The sequence below is a fragment of the Anthonomus grandis genome, chromosome 17 (assembly GCF_022605725.1).
Source record: "Anthonomus grandis grandis chromosome 17, icAntGran1.3, whole genome shotgun sequence".
Classification (NCBI taxonomy): Eukaryota; Metazoa; Arthropoda; class Insecta; order Coleoptera; family Curculionidae; genus Anthonomus; species Anthonomus grandis.
Genome location: NC_065562.1, coordinates 10,571,015 through 10,594,987, shown reverse-complemented (window position 1 = coordinate 10,594,987; position 23,973 = coordinate 10,571,015). Strand labels below are relative to the sequence as shown.

The window sequence follows — 23,973 nt, the reverse complement described above, 5'->3', positions numbered from 1 at the left end:
TAACAATAATTTCTTAAGGGGTTCATCATAGGCACACTTCCCCTACGTACTGTCCTTAAGGAGGTTCTTAAGTATTTTCCTTTTCTGTTAAGAATCAACCGATTTAACCACAGTTCAATACCAAATCAGGCCCAATCAAAGTACTGGATAATCATCAGAATAGTGTAAAAGTAAAATCGTTGACTACTTGAGATATTTGAACCAGCCATCAGCTTAAAATAGACTAAATAAATCTTATTCACATAGGTTTAAATGGCTACTTTACCTCTTATGCTTTGTCATAAGTTACTCTTGATATGTTTCCATAGATTATCAGAAGTAGAATTAGGGAAAGAAAAATATAATTTTCGATATTAGAAGAAAGATTCTTTTTATTTTTTTTTAAATATATTATATAATTAAAAAATATTAATATGGGAATAATATGGAATTACAATCATGCCTAATCGAGAATAAATTAATAGCTACTGGGGATCAATATAGAAATAAAGTAAATCAGATCATCTTGGAGCCAACTAGATACAACAAGAAGAGGAGGGAAACGCAAAAGTAATACCTATGAAGGAATTTTCTGTCTTTGAAGCCATAGTAACAGAAGTCAGTAAAAGCACCCATAGTTGGAAAAGTTCAGGTAGTGATTATACATATATAGTTATATTATACATATAACTTTTGGTACAAAAAGCTAACCACCACTCACATAAAACTAACATAGTGTATAAATTACTTTAATAAATACCCAGAGAAGACACGAAGATTTATCACTGAGAGGAAACCTACCTATTACCCCAGCGCAAACCAAGCAAAGAACCATGTACTGTAATAACATCAAGAGCTATGCTTTAAGTAAGAGCTATGTCAACAAGCTACTCTAGGTACGATCCACCATCTGTTACTGAAACGCCGTAGTACACCACCTAGTACGATCGATAAATAATAACCTATCGGAATATTCTTCACAACAAACTCATATATCGAGACAAAAGGAAGGAGGAGGCGGTCATTATAGACATGGCAATAACCTGCTGAACGCCATTGCAGAGAAGAAGAAGAAATACAGGCAGATGAAATCATAAAACTATGGTACTTGAAAAAATAATAATTCTGCCAATTGTATTATCACCTACGGTAATCAGACCTAAAGACCTGCACAGAAGCCTTGAGATCCTTGGATTACATGGTAATCTCTTACAGCTGCTACAGAAAGTCGTGATTTTAAACACCTCATGAAAAGTCAAAAGATTCTTGAGTCAAGAATAGGCGAGAGTACTTGGAATTGCACTCATACCATCCTCTAAATACTAGAAAAACCTGAGAATATTATTGTTATTTGTTAATAATAACCTCAGCAAATAACAATAATAATCAGATTCGTTCAGTTCTTCACTGACTGAAGACCGACTGAAGAATTTAGAATCGAAATAATCCTAAGACCAAACAGACGTTTATTATTAGACCTTGGGATAGATAAGGCATACAATACAAACGAATAAAGACCAAAATACTAGAAGCATACTTCCGTAGAACAAAGCTAGCTGCAATAACACCAATTCAATACAACGCTGATGTCATGAGATGAACCCAAGGAGAAGTAAGAAGACTAGAGACGCAAATAAGAAAATTACTTATATCGTATGGCGCACTCCATCGGCAAGCCGACATCGATCGAATATATATTCTCAGAAGAGGACAGAGGATTGATCAGTATAGAGTCCACGTACAAAATTGCGAATAAATAATAACTATTTAAGAATAAAATAATGAGACGAGTACTTGGATATGATGTATAGACATCTGGAAAGCCACATTAACGATGATCTTGAACATAGCAGGGAAGATGAAGACACAGAAGACCGTAACCTAAGCAAGTCTGAACTAAAGCAAGGTCAAGTCAAGTCAGGTTTTCCTGGATAACAAGCAAAATTTAAAATAATAAATGAAAGATGGATGAATTGATAAATGAGATTATATGCATTATATGGGCAACTTGCAAAAAATATAGAGAAACAGATAATAAACAGAAGTCAGACGTGGGCATGGCTGTCATATGCAAATCTAAAGGCAGAACAAAGGCACTAATAGCATCGTGCCAAGATCAAACCATAATACCTTCACTCAAACACTACAACTTAGATGTAACTGAGAAGTGCACTCAGAAGAACAACAAGTCCAAGGACCCACATATAGAAATGCAAAGAATGTGGAACAGGTATGTATCAAAGTTTTCCCTAATATTATTGGTGCAAATGGCTTTTGCTGTGCTTTGACTTCTACAAATGCAATAGACAGTGGTATTTAATATAGCTCAGATAGTGCGATACTATAACACTGAGAAGATTATCACCACAACGAAAGTAAGACTAGGGTGAACGGTGTACACTCGGTGTTACCCAAAAATAGAAAGCACAAGCGCTAATTGGTATAAGCGAAAAAATGTAGGTACTGATGTAAAACATAAGAGTCCTTACAGCGTATTACGGAAGACTATCAGACCATTGTGCCAACAGAATATAAAGAACGACAAGATGTAATAGCGAAGGTTCAATGGGGAATAAATCTTCGGATTTAACAGCCCTAATAGTCTAGAAGGAAAAGAAATAGTGATTGTGCCTTAGACCCCCTTAGAAGAGGATTTCGGCTTATCGCAAGATTCCGCGACATGTACGTATATAGCGAGAACCCAAAAAGTACAAAGGTGATTAATAATTTAAAAATATAATTTGAGCGGGTGCATTTTATTGTCGCATACCTGCTTTTTCTGAAAGATCTGGCAGTTTTCAAAATGAAGAGCAATAAATGTCCTGTCGAGGGTTAACAGTGAGGCCTCTTCTGGTTACTATATATATGGCATTATCAATAGACGTGTAAGTGTAAGAGAGAGATTCTGGCTGTGCAAACAGCTTTAAGTGGCAGTGTTATGTCTGTTCTATTTCTTACTGGCTATGGCACAAATTAAAAGCGAAATACAATGAAAAGATCATTAATGAGAATGAGATGAAAACAAGGGGATTTGAAAGAAGTACAGACTGATCCAATCGTTATATTAACAACAGGAGTATATTACTAATTGGTAATATCAGCCATGGTATAAAACAATTTTATGTAAATTTCTTCAAATAATTACTATCTAAAAGTACTTTCTCTACGAAAGCAGAACTTTATTAGGAACAGTTCATAAGTAGAAAGAGTTCTGAAAGCAAAATAAAGTCAAAACAAGTTTAAAGATACGTGAGAATCCTTTTTGGCAAAAGTTAAGAGATTTGAAAATTGTACCGCAATATTTATTAGAAAACCAAACCAGTTTTGCTGTTTCTGTCAATATTAGGCAACGTCGCCTTATCAAAAAATATTTTCACAGTGGGTATCAGTAAGTGAGACACAACGACTAAACCTATTATGAAGGGTATCTAACCGCTCTCGCCTTGTTGCCATATAATCCAAAAAGTGGTCGCACCAGAGAAAAAAATTATAAATTATTAAAAAACTCAAACGTCACATAATAATTTCGACGATCTAATAATTGCAATTTTAAAGATTTCTTAAGATAAGAAAATTAAAGATAACAAAATAAATTTGCTTAAGTTATAGAAATCTAAAATTTTAAAAAGCAATGTGTCATTCCTTTAACAGTGACTAAAATATAAGTACTAGAAATTTAATTATAATGGCATAATGAACCTAATAAAATAAATATATTATGATAAAAATTTTACCTATTATAACTTCCAATTTTTCCCTCATAGCAAACACCCACAAATCTAATAATATCTAGATTTTTCCCCCCAAACCTCCACAGCTTTTCAACTCGTCGCCATGCTCGACACTGTTTGTAAACAGGGAAACAGAGGGTGGAAAGGGGAGAGAACGCTGAGTGCGTTGTCCCCTGTATCCAGAAGCACGCCCGCTACAAGACTGCGTAACTCGTGGTCTCCAACAGTTTCCATTATCCACGTTTTGGTTGATTTGATGTCGGGGAGTTTTCGGCTTGTTCTGGATTTAACTGCGTCTGGATACAATAAATTATGTATTTTTTCTCATGTAAAGTATCTTTACCAGACTAAAATCAATTTTGGTATAGAGGTTTTTTATTACGTTTAACAGACGAAAATTAACTCAAGAATTTTTCATTAATTTAAATAGTTGCTTTATAATATGAAATTCCTCATATTTGCAGATTTGTCTGGATATATTGGACAAGCTATGAGGTCAGCACTAGGAACCAGAAATGTGTTCGGAGCAAATTTAATAATAAGTGATATTTTCACTAGGACTTACATGACAGATCTCCATTCAAGATTTTTGTGAAGATGGATTAGACAGAAATTTAAAAAATCTATAATTTCTGTGACTATCTGGGCATTTACTAATATACAAGCTAGTGCACAAGGAAATGGAAATTCCCTACATTTTGATGAGTTTGGTTGAGGAGGTTGGAGCACTAAGAATTAGAATTGAATTATAAAAATTTAGAACTGTGATATAATATATTTAGGATTAAATATGTAATTGTACATTGAAAAACGATAAGAGATTTAAAATCCACCTCAACATTATTATATAAAAACACTTAGATACGTCAAAATTACAAAATTTACTTGTCTTCTTCTCTGTGTAATTGTACAATGATTGGATAAACATCCACGCTAGTAAAATAATTTGTCAACCCGTTATAACGGAAAATCACAAACTACAAAATGCTATAAAATTTATTTAAAACTTTAAATGAGAAGAAAGTTATGATGCTTGGCTTGTTTTTCAAACACTGCTAAAAAAGTCATAAAATACGACAGGTGAAGTGTCGTTTACATTATTATTGTTCAATCAGAATCAATCGAACCATCTTGGGTGGCAGACTATACCGCCTCGCCATTTTCAACCTTTATACCCTTGACTATCGGCGATGCGGCTCCATGTATACTCGGCAGAACGCTGTTTTGGAAGATTCTCGCTTAACCTTGTAGATGTCGTGCGGTGTACCACTTATGTCATTCTGTCAACTGGTTTCTCAGTGTTTACAATATCGTTACAATACTCAGTTTTAGATTTTAATTTATTAATTGGCAAAGTTACACTAAATAGATGTACCACGGTTTGGACACATTAGATGAAATGTTTTTATCGATTGACCTATTCAGCTCTTGAAATCGGTTAAAATTTCATTAAGTGATATAGGTTTATTTTGATTGTAAATATCAAAGATGTTATATAACATTGCATCAAGGTCCGATATGCTTGTGGCTTCTACACTATAGCCTATCTTTTAGCTAGAGAAATTTGAGCAAATATAATCAATAGTACTAAATGACAATTGAGAAATCCTAGTCGGAGAGTTTACATGCATGGCCAAGTTAAAAGAGTGCCCACCTCTTGAGCTCTTGAGACGTATGGTAGGATTTACCTAAAATAAATAGAAAGTTACTGTAATTGCCGGAATGACAGGAATAAGAAAATATTAAATTTATATTATGGAAATAAATTTATAACTTAAACTGCTTAAGAGAGATAGCAAATAACATCTAATTTTCCAGTATGGAATAATAATATATCAACTGCTTGAGAGAAATTTAACTTTAACTGTGTAAAATAAATAAGAAATGAATACAGCTACTTGTACAAATAAATTATTTGAGTTGTCAGAAGATTGCTCTAAGGGCTTGAAACAAATAGAAATATGACTTCAATTTTCTCTGTTAGTTCAACTGATTATAGGAAATAGAAATATGATTATAATGCCTGAAAAAATAAAAATATAATTTAAGATTCCTGACATAAATGACTAAAAACTGCTTCACAAAATTTGCGATGCTTTGCTGGTGCATATTTTAACTCCATTTGCAGAAAAAACAAAATTGCCACTGCATTTTTGCATTAATTGTATGTATTAATTTATACTCAATCTTTTATCTAGACTTTAAGGCAACCTATGACCCTACATTTTTACTAATATTCAACTCTTTTAGACCAACATATAGAATATCTTAATAACATAATCGTGATTTTATAGGTGACCAGTTTGTAAAAGAAATTAAAACTTTATAATGTAATGAATGTAATAAATTATATCGCGCTTAAATTTCTACTGTTACGTTACAACCGATTGCATTATTATCAAGGTCTGACAGAAGAGTTTAAAAAACTGTTAATCGATGCTAATAATCCTTTATTAATAAACTATTAAGTAATATTCTTACATACATTAAGACGTTTATATTATGAAATTTCTAATGGATCTCGACAATACACGTGATTTTGTAGAGTTTTCTTTGTCACGCACATTGATCCTAATGTCTTTTTAATATACTTTTGGTAAAAGATTAGGAGGATATAAGAAAGTATATTATCAGCCTATCCCACATAATATAACAATGGTATATTAAAAAAATGTGATTATATATATATAAGGTTTCTTTTATACAAGAAATGTAACTTTCACGTTCTAAAGAGCTACTAAAACGATCATTGAACCTTTTTCCCATTTTTTTGCTACATCTGGCACTTTTTCTTTAGTCTTTCTCATTCTCTTTCACCTTTCCTTCGAGGGGCTCTTTCCAGTTAGTATAACTAAGTGAGAAATGCTAATAAGGAATTTTCGCATAACCCATGTGATCACGTATTAAGGTTATTATGTTAAGCAAACGACAATATATAAGCAAAATCTTACATTCAATTTACATTCTTGGAGTTACCAAAAGTGTAAAATTGTAAAAGAAGACATTCATTAATTTTTTTTCTAATCAAGTATTTTTGACGTTTTAGATTAGGCTACTGATAATTGAAGCTGCCAAGAATATCTAAACGATCCTCTATAGAAAGGAAGTTTAAGAAAATAGTCAAAATCTCTTTACTCCCTTATGTCTTTAGGAGAGGTTTGCCTTTCCATAAGATACTAAAATCCCAAGATGGCCTTCCAAAGATTCACAACTCTGAGATTCCCCTCAAATGTAGATCTAGATGATATTCTAGCCTATAACAGGAGGTAGATATTGACTATAACAGGAGAACGAGCTCAACTGCAGCAACGAATAGAATCATAGGAAAATAGGATAACATTATCTTTGTAAAGTATTTTGAGAAAGTTATTAATAAATTTAATTTAAAACCAAGAATTTGGGAAAAAATACAATCGATACATCTAATGTTTTTTTTGCCATCGACATGGAGAAGATTTTCTATAGAATTTTCTTGGTCATCCGAACGTTATTCACTCCAGTATCCAGCTAACAATTCAAATGAAGCGGAAGACTAGTCTTCATCTCTTAAATATCCTGATATCATAATGTCGGGCACTTAAGTGCACTTACTTATATTAGTGACCATAAAGCACCATCTCACGATAATCTAGCTTTATCAGTTGTAAACTCATTAGTTTCTATATGTAGTTATTATTTTCTTTATACATTAATGATCTCTTATTACTAAGAAGAAGTAGACTAATCTCGTAGGGAGATGACACTATTATTCTTATACAGGGCGATAAATAGAATGACACAATCGAGCACATTATACAGGGTGTTCATTTAAAAACTCCCCCCACGGATTTATCGAAAACCACTGTTTAAAAAAAAACACCGGAATACGTCAAAATGTTTGTCAAGGGGGACAACTTTCTAACCTAAAATTACTTCACCCCCTTTCAACCATTGCCCCCAGGGTCAACCCCTTAAAAATTTTAAATGGCAATGGGTATCGAGTAATAACTTGTTTAAAAGGACTTTCGAAGTCTTTTATTTTGACGTTTGATTTTTTAAATCGGTCGATTCGTTTTCGAGAAAATTAGAAAAATCTTTGTTTATCTTAACTTGTTCAGATAGAAAACAAAAACATACAAATATCGATGCATTGACGAAATTCATCCAAACTTTCAGGTTGGAGAGTTAACACAATAGATTTCAAATGAACCCATAGAAAAAAGTCTAACGGCGTTTTCAGACAAATGGATAGGGCGAAGAAGGCCTATAGAATGATCTGCTAGATCTCCTGATATAACGCCGTTAGGCTTTTTTCTATGGGGTCATTTGAAATCTATTGTGTTTACTCTCCAACCTGAAAGTTTGGATGAACTTCGTCAACGCATCATCGACAGCTGCCATGATATCCCACAACATGTTTTTGAAAATGTCCGTCAGGAATTTGAACATCGCCTATATCATTGTTTGGCCAAAAACGGGCAAAATTTTGAAAACTTATTGAAATAAAAACTAATATTTTCATGTTTTTGTCTTCTATCTGAACAAATTAAGAACAAAGATTTTTCTAATATTCTCGAAAACGCATCGACCGATTTAAAAAAATCAAACGTCAAAATAAAAGACTCAGAAAGACCTTTTAAAGAAGCTATTATTCGATACCCCTTGCCATTTAAAATTTTTAAGGGGATGACCCTGGAGGGCAGAGGGTGAAAGGGGGTGAAGTAATTTTAGGTTAGAAAGTTGTCCCCTTGACAAACCTTTTGACATATTTCGGCGTTTTTTTTTAAACAGTGGTTTTCGATAAATCCGTGGTGGGAAGTTTTCAAATGAATATGTGAATTTACGACAGTAGAAAAACAAAACAGTTTCAAGTTTTAGTATTCTTGACACTCATTAATATAGAGCTGATGAAATTAAAATGTACAGGGTGGCCAAATAAGCGAGGTGAGCGGCTGTATCTCAGGACCTGTACATCTGGCAACAATGGAATTTTTTTTATTATCATAAAAGTGGCCATGAGAAAATTCTGGAAATTATTTTTAAGTTCCGTATTTCACCGCAAGAGGGCGCAACTAAAAATTAAATAAAAGAAACGTATTAACTTATACTTTTGATATTATTTTTAGTAAGCCTAGATAATTTGCTATAATTTTGGTTTTACGAATCATTGACGTACGAACGATAGTAGGGGTGGGGGAAGCTATTGAAAGTGGAATCATTAAAATCGGTGTAAATTCTAAACCACTTATTCGATTTAAGCGATTCAAAATTTATTTGCAAGATAAATGTAGCTGCTTTAAAAGTCTGATCTCATCACTACCCTATAGTTCTTAATAAAACCGCCAGAGGGCGCAATTTGTAATAATTCCAGTTTTTTTCATTTTGCTCCAAAAATTCAAATCGAATGGTAGATTTTTGACATCATATTTAAAAAGTAGATAAAATTTGGAAAAATACTGTGAAAACCGCACGATGATATCTTTGCTTGTTTAAAAGTTATAGCGAATTAAAGTCTTTTACGCACCGAGTCCAAACTTATATACCGCCATCTAGCGCTCGGCTTTAGAATGTCTAGTTAACGTATAGTAGGCGGCAAAAACAAAAAAAAACTTTTAAAAAGGATTGTATGGAAACGTCAAATATTTATTAGACGGCCAGTTTAAATCTGTTTTCAATTTTCTTTGCTCGATTTTTTGTAAAATGCCTTTAACAAATAATGAAGCTGTGGATTTGATAGCGGTTTTCTTTGAGTGCTTTCAAAATGCAGCAATAGCTGAAAGACAGTATGCCCTTCGCTATCCAGATCGCCGCCATTATGGCAGAAGAATTTTTCCACGGTTGGTACAGCGACTACGCGATACTGGGAGTTTTAGTCGGCCCAAATTTAGAAGGCGTCGCTCTACTGGAAGAACTGAAGAAAACATTATTAATGTGTTTGCCTACGTAGAGTTTAATAGGCATATTGGAACTCGTGCGTTATCTTTAGATTTGGGAATAGCTCGAACTAATGTTCAAAATATACTTAAAGACCACAGGTAATACATCTTTTTATTATAATTTTCTTCTCGAATATAGGCATTTCTTTTTATTTTAAGGCTACACCCTTTTCATATAATCCTACACCAAGCTCTAAACGAACATGATTTTGAGCGCCGAATTGATTTTTGCCAATGGATGCTAGCAATGATTTGCGAAAACAGGGATTTTTTGTCACAGATTCTGTGGACCGATGAAGCCATTTTTTGTAGCGATGGGAAAGTTAACAGGCATAATATGCATTATTGGTCAGTTGAAAATCCTCGTTGGATGCGAGAAGTCCAGCACCAAGGCCGCTAGAGTGTAAACGTATGGTGTGGCATTATCGGAATGAAAATTATTGGTCCTTATTTTTTTGATGGCACATTAACCGGTAATGTTTTTTTGCAATTTTTAACAAATTCCTTGCCTATTTTAATGGAAGACATTGGAAATAAGACGGACCATGTATTTCCAATTAGACGGGTGCCCAGCACATTTTTCCATTTGGTGCGGCATCATATAAATAATTACTTTCAAGGGCGCTGGATCGGCAGGGGGAGTCTATATCCTTGGCCGGCCAGGTCACCCGACTTAACATGCCTAGACTTTTACTTATGGGGTCGTTTAAAAGTTATTGTGTACCAAACTTCACCTACAACAAGACAGGATATGGAAAACAGAATCCGTGGTGCAATAAATGAAATATCAGCTGCTGAAATCGAAACAGCAGTTTTATCCACCCAAAGAAGGTTGGAAGCTTGTTTAGAATGTGATGGAAAGCAGTTTGAACACCTATCGAGGCATTAAATACCAAATATATTTGGGTTTAAAATCGGTTCTTTTCAGGACCATAATTTAAATATAAAAAGAAATTCGTTAATAAAATTATTCGCCTTAAGAAAGTCACATAAACTTCCAGTCATTCTGTGATACATAGGTATTATTAATTTATAATTTATCAATCAATTATTAGTTTTATAATTTATTAATTATGACAACATCATGGTATCCTAGTTGTGGTAATACTTATTAGAGATTTTTAGGCGAGACACCAGATGGCGGTACGTAAGTTTAGGCTCGGTGCGTAAAAAACTTTAATTCGCTATAACTTTAAAACGAGCAAAGGTATCACCGTGCGGTCTTCACAGTACTTTTGCAAATTTTGTTTACTTTTTAAATAGGATGTCAAAAATATACCATTTAATTTGAATTTTTGGAGCCAAATGAAAAAAACTGGAATTATTACAAATTGTGCCCTCTGGCGGTTTTATTAGGAACTACAGGGTAGTGATGAGATCAGACTTTTAAAGCAGCTATATTTATCTTGCGAATAAATTTTGAATTGCTCAAATCGAATAAGTGGTTTAGAATTTACACCGATTTTAATTATTCCACTTTCAATAGCTTCCCCCACCCCTACGTTGGATTCATAATTTGGTTTATGAATCGTTCGTACTCAATAATTCATAAACCAAAATTATAGCAAATTATCTAGGCTTACTAAAAATAATATCAAAAGTATAAGTTAATATTTAAGTTTTCGGAGAAAAAGACGCTTCTTTTATTTAATTTTTAGTTGCGCCCTCTTACGGTGAAATACGGAACTTAGAAATAATTTCTAGAATTTTCTCATGGCCACTTTTATAATAATAAAAAAAATTCCATTGTTGCCAGATGTACAGGTCCTGAGATACAGCCGCTTACCTCGCTTATTTGGCCACCCTGTACACTCTCTCATGTTTGTTAAAAGAATCTCTATGTTAATGCACCCATTCTTAAAAAAAAAAACTAAAAGTATTAAATATGAATTAATTGTAATTACAATAAATTGTATCAATCAAATTACTTTGCGTTGGCTGCTTTAATAATTAGATATGGTTTGATAATATGGGGTGGAACTTATTCAACAGCTTTAAATATTCTTAATGTTACACAAAGATATCTGTTAAAAGTAATATTTAAAAAAAATGCTAGATAGTCAACCAAACTCTTGTTTCAGGAAGCTTAAGTTATGACTATATAATAACATTCATATCTTAATATTCATGTTATATCATCAGTTCTTATATTATCATACAAGAAACACGTCTGCGGAGTCTGTAAACATCCATTTCCTGACTAAAACGAGAAACCAAAGAGTTGTAACTTATATTGATCCTAAACTTTATAATATTCTCCCTATAGATATTAAGGTGGTTACACACTTGAGCGCACATGACTTGAGCACAAACACATACGCATGTGTGCTCAAGTCATGTGTGGGTAATTAATTTTCGGTCGCATGCGTGTGTTCTCAATTCGCACCATGTTCACAGTAGTAGTTTAGTAGTAGTTAAAATGTCAAGTGAGGATGAAGTTTTAATAATAAGTTGTGCTAAGATTTTCAAAAAATTAGCAGGAACGTATAGGGAATTAATAGCACTTTCTAATGGGATATCACTTAACCTCCATTCCCATTTGAAAAAAATTAGGAGATGACACCCCTGCTTAGGGGTTAAAGATTTTGTATCATTTTTGGGGAAAAAGCTGTCCCCTTTACAAACAAAATTGATGTTTTTTGGTTTTTTTTTCAGAAAAAAAAATTCCGAGCAGTTATGCCTTGCGATACGTTTTCGATGGCCCACTCTGTATTACTAACTGTAATAACCTATTCCAGTACCGATCGTATACGGGTAATAGGGGACATCAAATTGTTTTTTGATAAACCCATCCCTTTAGAAACCAATTCGTTCTTTTATCATTAGGAACCTGGACGACATCAACGACGATACTAAACTATCCTTAATAGAAGCTCATACGCGACAAAGCATATAGATTATCTCTTTACCAAAAGTTTCTATTTAAGAGTGCCTCTCTCTTAGAATATTCTCCCTAATCGTAACTGTGGAAAATATAGTTGATTACATATCTGTTGCCCTCCAAGCTACGAAGAAAACCACTCAATCAGACCTAACAAAGCTCTACTCTTTGACAAGATAAGAAACGGCATTCATATGAAAAAAAAACGGCTTTTGGACAAGCGATCCCCTCCTGGAGAAGCAACTCTAGTGCGCCAACCGCGAGATCATTGCAAGATCCTCAATTGCCCTCAGTTAACATATGCTGATGACCTAAAGCTTTTCCATAGGATTGAGTTTATAACAGATTGTGGTCAATTTGAAGAGAACATCAATACTGTACACCATTGGTGCACTTTAAACAGGCTTAACCTTAATGTTTCCAAGTGTAACATGGCCAGCTATTTTCGAATCAAAAGTCCAGTGTTGTCTTTAATTACTCAGTCAATGGAGAGTCTCTGGCAAGGTCTAACTGTTTTAAGGATCTTGGAGTCACCTTTGACCAAAAATTTTCTTTTATTCCTTACATCAAAGATACTGTATCTAGAGCTACTCGCATGCTGGGCTTTATTATTAGAAATTGCAAACTTTTTTTGAATACTTCCACTGCCAAGACTCTCTACTATGCATTTGTTAGATCCAGGCTGGACTACAGATACCCCAACGGCAATTCCTTAAATGTTTGGCATTTTAGGATGATGGAGTCTATCCTTCAAGGGGTTTTGACCAGAACCTGCTGCTCTCTAGATATACTGGACGGTCACTTGCGAAGAGGAGAGAAATACATTCGGTAAAATTCTTGTTTAATTTACTTAACCATAAAATTGACTGCCCATCCCTTTAACAAAGGATTTGCTTTCATATACCACGCCCAGGATCTAGACAGTGTCCAGCTTTTAACTTGGACACAGCCAGGTTCAACATTCTGTACCAGAGTCCTATTCACTTTATGTGTCAAAACTTTAACACTATTGCTGATTCCTGTGTTATTCACCATGACAATCTGGCACTTATTTTGAGTCACCTGCGTATGGTCGGTGGGTGAGGTTATTTTGTTCTTAGTTTGAATACATTTATTTATTCATTTTTTTTTCTGCTCTGTTGATTTAAATTAATTCTTCATTCTTATCCTAATTTAATGTTTATTTTTATTATTGATTTTCTCAAACTCTAATACAGTTCATGCATTCGTACTTGTGCAGTTATATATTTAATTGATTTTCCTGTAACTGGGTATTTGTAACCTGTTGGAAATGAAACTTTATTACGTATTTTTGCATAAATGTACATCGTTATACTAATTTAAAATTTTAAAGATCAATTACAATTATTATAAATTGTGTTCAATATGACCTCCTAAATTTTGTACGCAAGCGTTTACCCTTTTTGAGAATGAGTCATTAACCTTTTCCAACATAATTGGCGTGACTGTTTGAAAAATCTCCGGAATTTTATTTTTCATATTTTCACTTGTGGTAGGAGTGGTTTGATAGACTTTTTCCTTCACATATCCCCACAAGAAAAAATCCAGTTTGGTTAAATCTGGGGACCTTGCGGGCCAAGGGACCGGCTCACCTCTCCCTACCCACCGGTCATCAAAATGCTCATTTAAAAAATTTCTAACAGCATGGAAACCAAATTCTATCTCGAACATGGTTAGGCAACGTTTGTAGAAGGACATTAAAATCGTTTTGTGAAAAGTTTAAATACATTTCACATGTAAGATGTCCATTAAAAAAGTGCGGTCCAATAACGAAATTTCCTATTATTCCTGCCCAAACATTAAGCGACCATCTATGTTGATGATGAATTTCTCGGGTGAAGAATGGATTGCTGGTGTCGTAATAATAAAAATTATGTTTATTAACACTGCCATTATTATGGAATGTGGCTTCATCCGAAAAAAGCACAAAATTAAAAAAATCAGGCTGACGAATCTTATTTTGCGCCCCCTGACAGAAAGCCATTCTTCTTTCATAATCCTGCGGAAGTAATTCCTGCAACAATTGAATATGGTAAGGATGGAATTTTTCGCTTCGAAGCATGTGAGATATTGATGTTGCACTAAAGGGTAATTCTTTAGCAAGCTGCATAACGCTTTTATGAGGATCTTCAACGACACTTAAAACTACTGTCATTCTGTTTTCCTTATTTGTAACTGGCTTCACCCGTTTATGTTTTTCATAAATTACACTTTCTGTTCTCTCAAATCTTTCTTTTAGTTTTTAAAACACTTGTGCTTGGGAATGTCTCCTTTTAGGATAAAGTTGCGCATAAATTCTATATGCCAAAAGGCTATTTCTTTCAGCAGCTCTAAGGGCATATATCATATCAACAAATTCCTCACGAGGAAAATTCATATTGATTACAAAATGAACAATCAAAATTAAAAATCGATTAACTAACTCACTGATAATAATTTCTAAAATGGTTTTTAAAGAAAAAACATTGATCTTGTCTACTGCTATCATAAAACTAATAATCTGACAATTATTATTTGACATTTAAACCAATGTTTCTAAGCAATCTTGATCAAAACTTAAAGAATACCCATTTTATGCATAGTATTTTACAAAAAAATTAAAATATCTCAAAAAGCACTTGGTTTAGCTATAGGACATATTAAATAAAAAATGAATGTATTTGAGGGATAAACTTAATTAGATAAAAATATATAGGGTGTTCCATTTGAAAAAATTGAGATATTGCGTATTTAATTTCAGCAAGTTTGAAAGTTCTCTAAAAACACCCTGTATTAAAAAATTACAAATTACCATAACCGCAGAATATATTTTAAGTTAATTATAATTTTTTAAATGAACCCTCTAAAAGGCAAAAAATAACAGAAAAATTAGTTACGTTGCAACGCCGCACGGCAATTATAAGAACGTTATACCAAAGTAAAGTACTCTTTTTGCCTCCCAATTTAGTACCATAATATATAGGGCGTACCGTTTAAAAAAAATCATATTTTATAGTAACTTTTTTGTGACACACCCAGTATACATAAAAATATTTTTAGTTCGTAGGTTTTTGTCATTCCTACAACTTTGCTGTAGAAATTTTTGCTCTACCTCGTATAGTTAAGGCGCTATTTTAGCCCTACACCTTGTAGGCACACCCTATATAAGGCTTTAATTGAATCATTACTAAGATATGGAATATTGCTTTGGGGCGCAGCTTATAAAAACAGTATTGGTACACTTAAAATTGTACAGAATTCAATCATAAAAATAATGTTTAAAAAACCCAGATTTTTTTCAACTAATAAATTGTATAAAGGTGATATAAGTAATATTAAGACAATCATTATCAAACCAGGTGCAATTTAAATAAAAATATACTCCTACCTAAAGTAAACTGAACATTAAGTCAGCAAACAATATTTTTCCTAGGCTCCAAATTTCATAACCTATTGCCAAATGAAATTAAGCAAGTAAAATTTAAAAAAAAGTTTAATGTCTTAGTTACTAATTATTATATTAACATAAATAAAACAAAATTTGTGAGCTAACATATACTTTATTTAATATCAATTTTTTCCAGTTAATTTCTTAGTTTGTGTAGGATAGATATAATAAATGATCTACATATAATAAATATAATCTAAAATGTAATCAAGGGCCAATCTCTAGAGCTCATTATATATGCATTATATATTATTAACTTAGTTCTGTGTGATATACCTATACGTTATAAATTCAGTATTATATTATGTAATTATTAGATACCTATACTAATTAATCCAGCTTTGGTAAAATCAATTTCTATTGTATTTCTTTGTAGAGAGAATATTTAATGTATATTTAAGTTGAAGTATTGTTTTGAATCATATGGCACACACAGATACCTCTGTATACCTCTGTATCTAGTTGTCATTTATGTCTATTGTATTTATATACTGTGCATGAATACCTAATAAATTGAATTGAATTGAATTGTATGGATTTTATATGTGGAGTCCCGGCCACTGCCTTACTTGCTCGAATACTTGTGATTTCAAGTTGTTTCCTCTCTAGAAATACCAAATCGGCATATCCAATTATAAAACAATACTTCCGCCACTATAGTTGCTCCTTCATTCGTAATGGGATTAATCTCGGGCTACTTACTGAAGTAGTATAAGAAGAATTACTAATAGGAAAGTCTTGCAATTCTAGTCAAAGAGTGCGTCAGTAAAATACTATATGGTCCTTGGTCCATAAAGTATATGTTACATGATCCAACATTAAAAAACCCAAATTTGCTTGAGTCAAACCTGACAGGAAACTGTTAACCAAACTCTTCAAAGCATCCAGTAGAATCTGCTAAGATATGAGCAAGTTTATCACAGTACACCTGTCTAAGCAAAACTCTTGCTGATGATTATCATGTATGCATAGTCTGCATCCTTAAAGACGTAATAAAATTTAAATTGCGTCAAGAGGAGAGAGATCCTCAACTGAAAGAAATTATTTTATAGAATTAAAATCGTCATCATAAACGTGATAAGCAATGACCACCCTGGTGACTCCAGAGCACACATTAATGCTATATAATCTGGCATTACCGAGTAAAAACTGCTCGCAATAAATTAGACCGGAAACTGATAAATCAATTGACTATATGTCTAGAAAATCCGAAAAAAACTAAGCTTGCTCAGCAATATCATGTTCAACCCTATCGAATGACTTGGATAAGTCAGTATATAGCATACCTTTTTGATTCAATGTAAAGTCATACTATTGTAGCCATTGTAGTCACCTGACTATTTGTTCTTTAGCATCCCTTAAACGTTTTCTAAATATTTTTTTCCAAAGTTATCATAGATTCAGCGAAAAAAGGCATGTAATAAATATCTAAGTCTTTCAACGTAACGCTAGTCTCGTTTGTCTTATTTATGTTCTCGTTGCTCTTATTCTTCTCTGTTTTTTGTTTTGTTTCAATCTCTCTGATTCTTTTCCCATTCATCTTGTTTTTTAAAATTCTTCAATCTTGTTTTTCAAGCAGCACCTACATTTTTCAGCTTTTATGAGGCTCTTAAACCAGATACTTAAACTTAGACCTAATATGCTTTGATTATAAACATAATTCATGCTATTAAATCAATTAGTAAAATATTTTTTTAGTTTTTAACATTAAACCTTTTTTTTTCCAAAAAAAAACAAAAACTTTTATCAATGATTTTAATTATCCAGTTATAAGTAAATTTTTTTCTACATCACTACGTCGATTTTGACTATATTCAGTGACAAAATATTACATTATTAATCATTTTTAGTGTGACCGTTTAAAAACGTATTTACCTGCTTCAAACTTGTTTTTGGATAATGTGCTTTACGGTTGATTATAAACAAAAATTTAATGGAAATTTAATCCGTTTAGTGCCCCCACAACACAATATGCGTAATTAATAAGGCAGAAATTTGTCAAAGTCATTTTGATACATCGCTAATAATAGTGAACCATATTGTATGCAAAACGGTTAAACGCAAAATTGCCACGTACTTTATATAAATTAGCATATAACATTTTTCTATAGTATTTTTGAAATGTCGCTCTTTACATAAATAAGTCAATTTTTGTTCCGGATTTGGTTTTTCTACCTTTTCTTGTTTCGCTATTTGCCAGTATGGAGGTGGCGAACTCTACTGGGAAGGATATAACTTGGGAGTATCTTTTTAAAGACTTAGCAGGTAAGGCACTTTTCTTATTTAACGGTTTTTATAAAAATAATAAATAACCAGTTGCTATATTAATAAAAATTATTAAAATAAAATATGCGGCATTAAAATACTTTAGAAGGTACTTTAGTTTGTTTGAAAAAATATACATTAACGCTTTAATATTTCGTTAGTTAAATACTATGTTACCATTAATAAACTACATAAAATAAAACTTAATTAAATATATAAAACTACCTTTTTTTGTACTTCTTTAATGCTTTTTTAACGTTTAATCAAAGACATTTTTCATCTGACCCTTGTTTGACTTTGATTAAATGTTTTTAGAAGGATCAAAGATGTGTGGTTTAATAAATTTATATTAATTTAATTTTACTTTATTTACCTTCATAATAGTAATGGATTTCACATCAGAAACATTGGTTCAAATTACGTTTTCTTTGTTAATAATTAAGCGTATAAGATAGCATTTTTTAAATTGATATTTACTGAAAAACTGACGCAATACGCAGCAAAATAGGTAACTAGTTATGAGTTCGTCACAACAATTAATATTTATTGTCAAGTTAATAGTTTATTTTAAAATATAGATAAATGTTATATACTAAAAATAAATTAAAGAATAATTGTGATGGAATTGATGGTGTTGTGGAGTTGAAGAGTTCAAGAAGTTGAGGATCTGCGAAAAAACATAAACAATTATAAGTTCATATCAAATCTTAGGATTTGCTAATTAATTAGCAAAAATTTGCTTATGGTAAACTTAATTTTGGGTGTAACGCTTGGAGTTCTTGTTATTTAGTATGTGAATTGGATACTTGTTAACTTTACTTGTTGAATATAGGTAAAAAGAAACTACTGTATAAATATACCTGGGGACTGATATAATGTAGAATCTTATACTACATACAAGATTTTCTTCGTTTTTTTTTATAATGTCAAAAAAATACATAGAATACATAAAATAGGATCTGCTTAAAAGACCATTGTTTCACAGATTTCACATTGTAGATGGTCAAAAAAGTAAAAATTGGTTTGTTGTATAAAAATTATTGGGTTTTATATTTACGGTTTTACTATTATTATTTAAAATTTTTAATTATAATTATTATTACGACGATGACCTATATGTAAGTGTATATGCGGTCTTTTTCATAAAATAATTCTCACAATATCTATTGCAATCTTTTGATTTTTAAGTTTAAAAATTGTCTATAATGATTTTTGGTTTAGGTTCTGTTTACACCTGTATATTTAAACCCTTTAAAGGAATTAATTTTGTACGAGATACTTATATTAGTAATGTGCGAAAATTTAACTTTTGTAACTATGCCAGAATATATGATTTTTATATGTATTTTCATGCATTGTTTTAGAGTCCTAAAGACTATCTCATAGGGATCGAAATGTGGATAAAAATATGTAAATCGTGGGTCTGTATAGTGGTTTGTTTTACCTATATTCAAAAAAAATTAACCAAGCTTACAAATGAAGATCATGTTAAGAAATAATTCACATATACCTTGGAAAGTATTCAAAATAAATTTTTTAAAGATCGGTTTCACGTCTTATTGATCTTCATAAATTATGGAATAATAAGATTGCTTGTGCTAATTTAATTCAATTTTTTACAATTAATATTCTACCATGCCAATTAAAATATAATACTTTTTTGCATATACTTTTGGACACACCATTTACATGTCAATCATCTCCTTTATACCGAATAAAGAAATTTCAAATTTGTTGCAAATATATGAAAATATTTGAAAAAATATATGTTTTAATACGCAAAAGCAGCTAAAGGTTATATAGTAAAAATAAATTTTTTATAAAAGATCTTCTGTGCACTCATTTTTCTTTTCTCATATAAGTATTTACCAGAATTTTACATTTGTACTTTACATTTGTATTTTAAGTTCATTCAAATAGTTATTAAATATTTACTGCTCAAGACATGTATTTTAATATGGTTACTATGTCTGTTTGTATTAAAAAATCAATAGTAAAAAATGATCAAAAATTGATACAACCTTTATGATTTCTGAATGGTTCATGAAGTTTATATACGTATATGTAATTTTTACATCAAAAATTATTTTTATATATTACCATATCATAATTTTTTTAATTTAATTAATCATGCTTGGTTAATAATCATAAACTGTAATATTATTGTTGGTTAAGTTTTTAAATGTATTATATTTAGCCAATTATCTCTTAACTTAAAAAAAAATGCCTAAAATATGAAACATTGCTTTAATTTATTTAACATTCATTTATAATAAAACTACTTGTTTCTATAGAGTAATTATAATAAACAACTTTGAGATTATTTTTCATTAAAAAGAACAGTTTCTCTTTAGAAGAAAATCTTGTTTGAAATAATAAAATGCCCATATAATATAACGTTCCTATCCTTTATATAATATATTATTAGCTTTATATTTAAAAGTAACAATTATTTAAAGTACATTATTTAAAAACATTATTTTATTCGATTTATTCTATTATAAAAACTTTATTTTTGATAATTAAAAAAAATCATGCAACGCTTAACTTTTTAAATTTAAATTACTAAAAAAAAATGAGTTTTATATTAATAATGTTTTTTATAATGAAAAAATACGAATATATTGTATAACTTAATACCTATAAAAATAAAATGGCGACAGTTTTAATGAGTCAGCAAGGAATAAAAGTAGAAGACTTTCTCGCAGTAGAATTCCTTTTTTACTTACTGGATACATTATTTTTATATGTTTGTTTTTTTCTCTTATTTAGTTTTATAGTTTAATAAGTGTCCTAATTTTTGTTTCATTTAAAAAGATTCAAGAATCCTATATATTATACAGTGCTTTCATTTCAAAACGATCCACCCTTAATAACTTTCATAAAAAAAAAAAACACGTCAAATTAGATATACAGGGGGACGTTTAATTTTGCATTTACTGAAGTTCTGAATAGGCTTTTTTATTGTCTTGCTTATAACGGCGCGCATTTTAAACATTTAATAAAATAAATTTGTTAAACTAATTAAATTTGTTTTTCTACCCTACCGATTTACACTTTAATTGCTTCTTGGTCAATCAATTTTATTTTTTTTTACAACCATTGATACAATAATGAATGCCCTTTAAAATAATGCATCACACCATGGGGTAGCCATTTGACATACCAAAGTTTGGCGTAAATAAAATATTCATTATTTCTAGACATTTTCGCTAAGTATTTGCTTACACATTTACCGATTTCATTTTTTTTTTGGTACCGTTAAATAGAGAATTTCACGCTCTTTACTATGATGTATCACACGATGGGGGTTCCCATTTGACATATTAAAGTGAGGTTAGCTGGAGGTGATTAACAGAACTTCAGTAAATGCATAATTAAACTTCCCCCTGTATATCTAATTTGACGTGTTTTTTTTTTTTTTTTTTTTTTTTTTTTTTTTTAAGAAAGTTATTAAGGGTGGATTGTTTTGAAATGAAAGCACTGTATATTAGGTTAATGTTAGTTATTATGTTAATTTGGGCATCATGTGTCATTGGGAATTAAATTTTTTTTAATGTTATTATGGGCCACAATATTTAGGACCAGAATATATGAATTATAGTATACATTTCATACAAATACCTCTTTTTTCAAATACTATAATAATAAGTATTAGATTTATTTTAAATAAAGTATATATTTAAAAAATATAGGAAACTTTAATTTTTATAATAAAAAACACAAAAATTATATAGTAATTATAATCTTAAATGTTTAAATGTATATTGCTTATACTTTTTTCTCTTGTTCAATTATACAAACTACATTTTTTTTTTAAATAAAATTGAATAAAGCTCATATTTTTAATTTATTGAATTAAAAATGAAATGAAAAAATTTTTTTAACTTTATTAAACATTTTTGTCTAACGAATAGTCATTAAAGCTAAGTAAATTTACATGTAATTTAACTTTGTATACATTGTATAATGCATACATACTTTGTTAAAAAAATTGGTTTTCTTAAATAACGTAGCCTTAATTTTTTCACAAATAACTATAATTTGTAATATTAGTCTGTAAAATAAATATAAAATTATATACCTATCAATATTTTTTTTTAAATTGAAATATTTATACACAGTTTTTATTATATTAATATTATTATTTTAAGTAGATACAATTTGTTAAAATTAAGTGCAAGGATTAAATTTGTATTAGAAGTGTCATTAGAATTTTGAATTTACGTATTTAACATAATAATTAAACTATTCAAATCTCCTATTAAGGATTTAAAATTGGTCATTTTCTGTAGTAGTATTTTTAGGTTATTTCGTTGGTTCTTTACTATTCATATTTATGACATTAGAAGCAAAACTAATTAAAAAATATAATATAATATAAATACTTTCTGGTACTCCAAATATTATTTTTTATTTATTTAAATATATTATAAGACTTTTTATTATTTGTTTTAATAATATTTCTAAGCGTTTTTACGTAACTAGTTATTAGAAACAATTTACAAAACGTTTTAAATAAAATCTGTTATCATAAAATGTCTATATAACAAGCAATTATAATACGTAAATACACTTTTATCAAAGTATAATAGTTATATTTTCGTAATTGCATTGGAAGTGTATTGTTTATTTAAAATCAAAGGAGTCTTTTTAAATTATATGATATATGGGACTAGAATTTATCTGAATAAAATTATGTTTAATTTTCGGTAGTGCTATATCTTCATATTATTTTTTTTATATTTCTTAATCTAGGTTACGAAATTTCCTCATTACCGGATAATGCAATAATAAATTTTACGAAACATTTATCTTAGTTATTATAATACCCACATGCTGATAAAAAAGATATACGCCCATTTAAATCTAGATTGTTTCAATTAGATTAAGATAACTAATATATTACCAATTTTAATGTTCCCCAAATTGGAAATTCAGCCTAAAAGAATAACCAATAACATAACATAGAAATAATAAAAAAAATATTAAAATTTCAAGAGTTTAAGCTGACACGTGTTTCTGCTTATTGGTTTCTTTAGAGCAGTCGAAAAATCGAAAAAAAAACCGTAAAACAGTTATTTGAAAAACTTTTATTTACTTTTTTATATCCTATTTGTTCGTCATTCATTATCTTTAGACTTTCTGCGAGTGTTAAAGGCCTGTCATCATCGTCATCATTATGATTATCATACAGCCCTTGATGATGGGCTGAACGTAAACCTTTCATATGTCTGTTCAAGCGGTCCTGTTATGCATTACCTGGATCCAGTTAGTTACTATTTTTTTATGTCATAGGTTCGTCAAGAAACACTATTGCGATGCTATTCAATTTATACCAAGAGTATATAATGTGAAAGTATAAGATTTGCAAGGGTTGCGAAGGGTCTTACGGGCTTTATATGGGAGGAAAAAGAATTACTAACTCAGATATGCAGATGACACCTTACTACTAGCTCGTTCGAAATAATAATTCACGGAAATCATGAGAAAGTTGGATAGGATCAGCACAAAACATTGTTTTACGTTAAAGAAATGGCATATAAAAATTATGATAATAGACTGCAATCTTGCGAATGTTATACAGATTAATGGTTTTGAAGTGATTGAGAAATTCAACTATTTAGGATCACTTATTGCAAACAAAGGCGGCTACGACGGAGAAATCAAACGCAGACTGGCTATGGCACCTAACTGAACAATAAAACTAACTTGAATACTTGAACAGAGAAAGATCTTTCCTATTGCTGCATA

The 23,973-nt window shown here is 30.7% G+C and overlaps 1 protein-coding gene and 1 long non-coding RNA gene across 2 annotated transcripts in view; one reads left to right on the top strand and one right to left on the bottom strand.

Annotated features, from left to right (window-relative positions):
- Positions 1-4,692: 4,692 nt before the first annotated feature.
- Positions 4,693-18,695, bottom strand: LOC126746140 (uncharacterized). The gene is made up of 2 exons (XR_007663799.1): positions 18,593-18,695; positions 4,693-5,398 (listed from the first exon to the last, which is right to left on the bottom strand). It is a non-coding gene; the product is annotated as an uncharacterized LOC126746140 (long non-coding RNA).
- LOC126746138 (elongation of very long chain fatty acids protein AAEL008004) overlaps positions 18,053-23,973 on the top strand; it is a 23,533-nt gene continuing 17,612 nt past the window's right edge. The window contains exon 1 of the mRNA XM_050454262.1: positions 18,053-18,219. Coding sequence (XP_050310219.1) covers positions 18,156-18,219 — 64 coding nt within the window. The 5' untranslated portion in view covers positions 18,053-18,155. The remainder of the gene's footprint in view (positions 18,220-23,973) is intronic.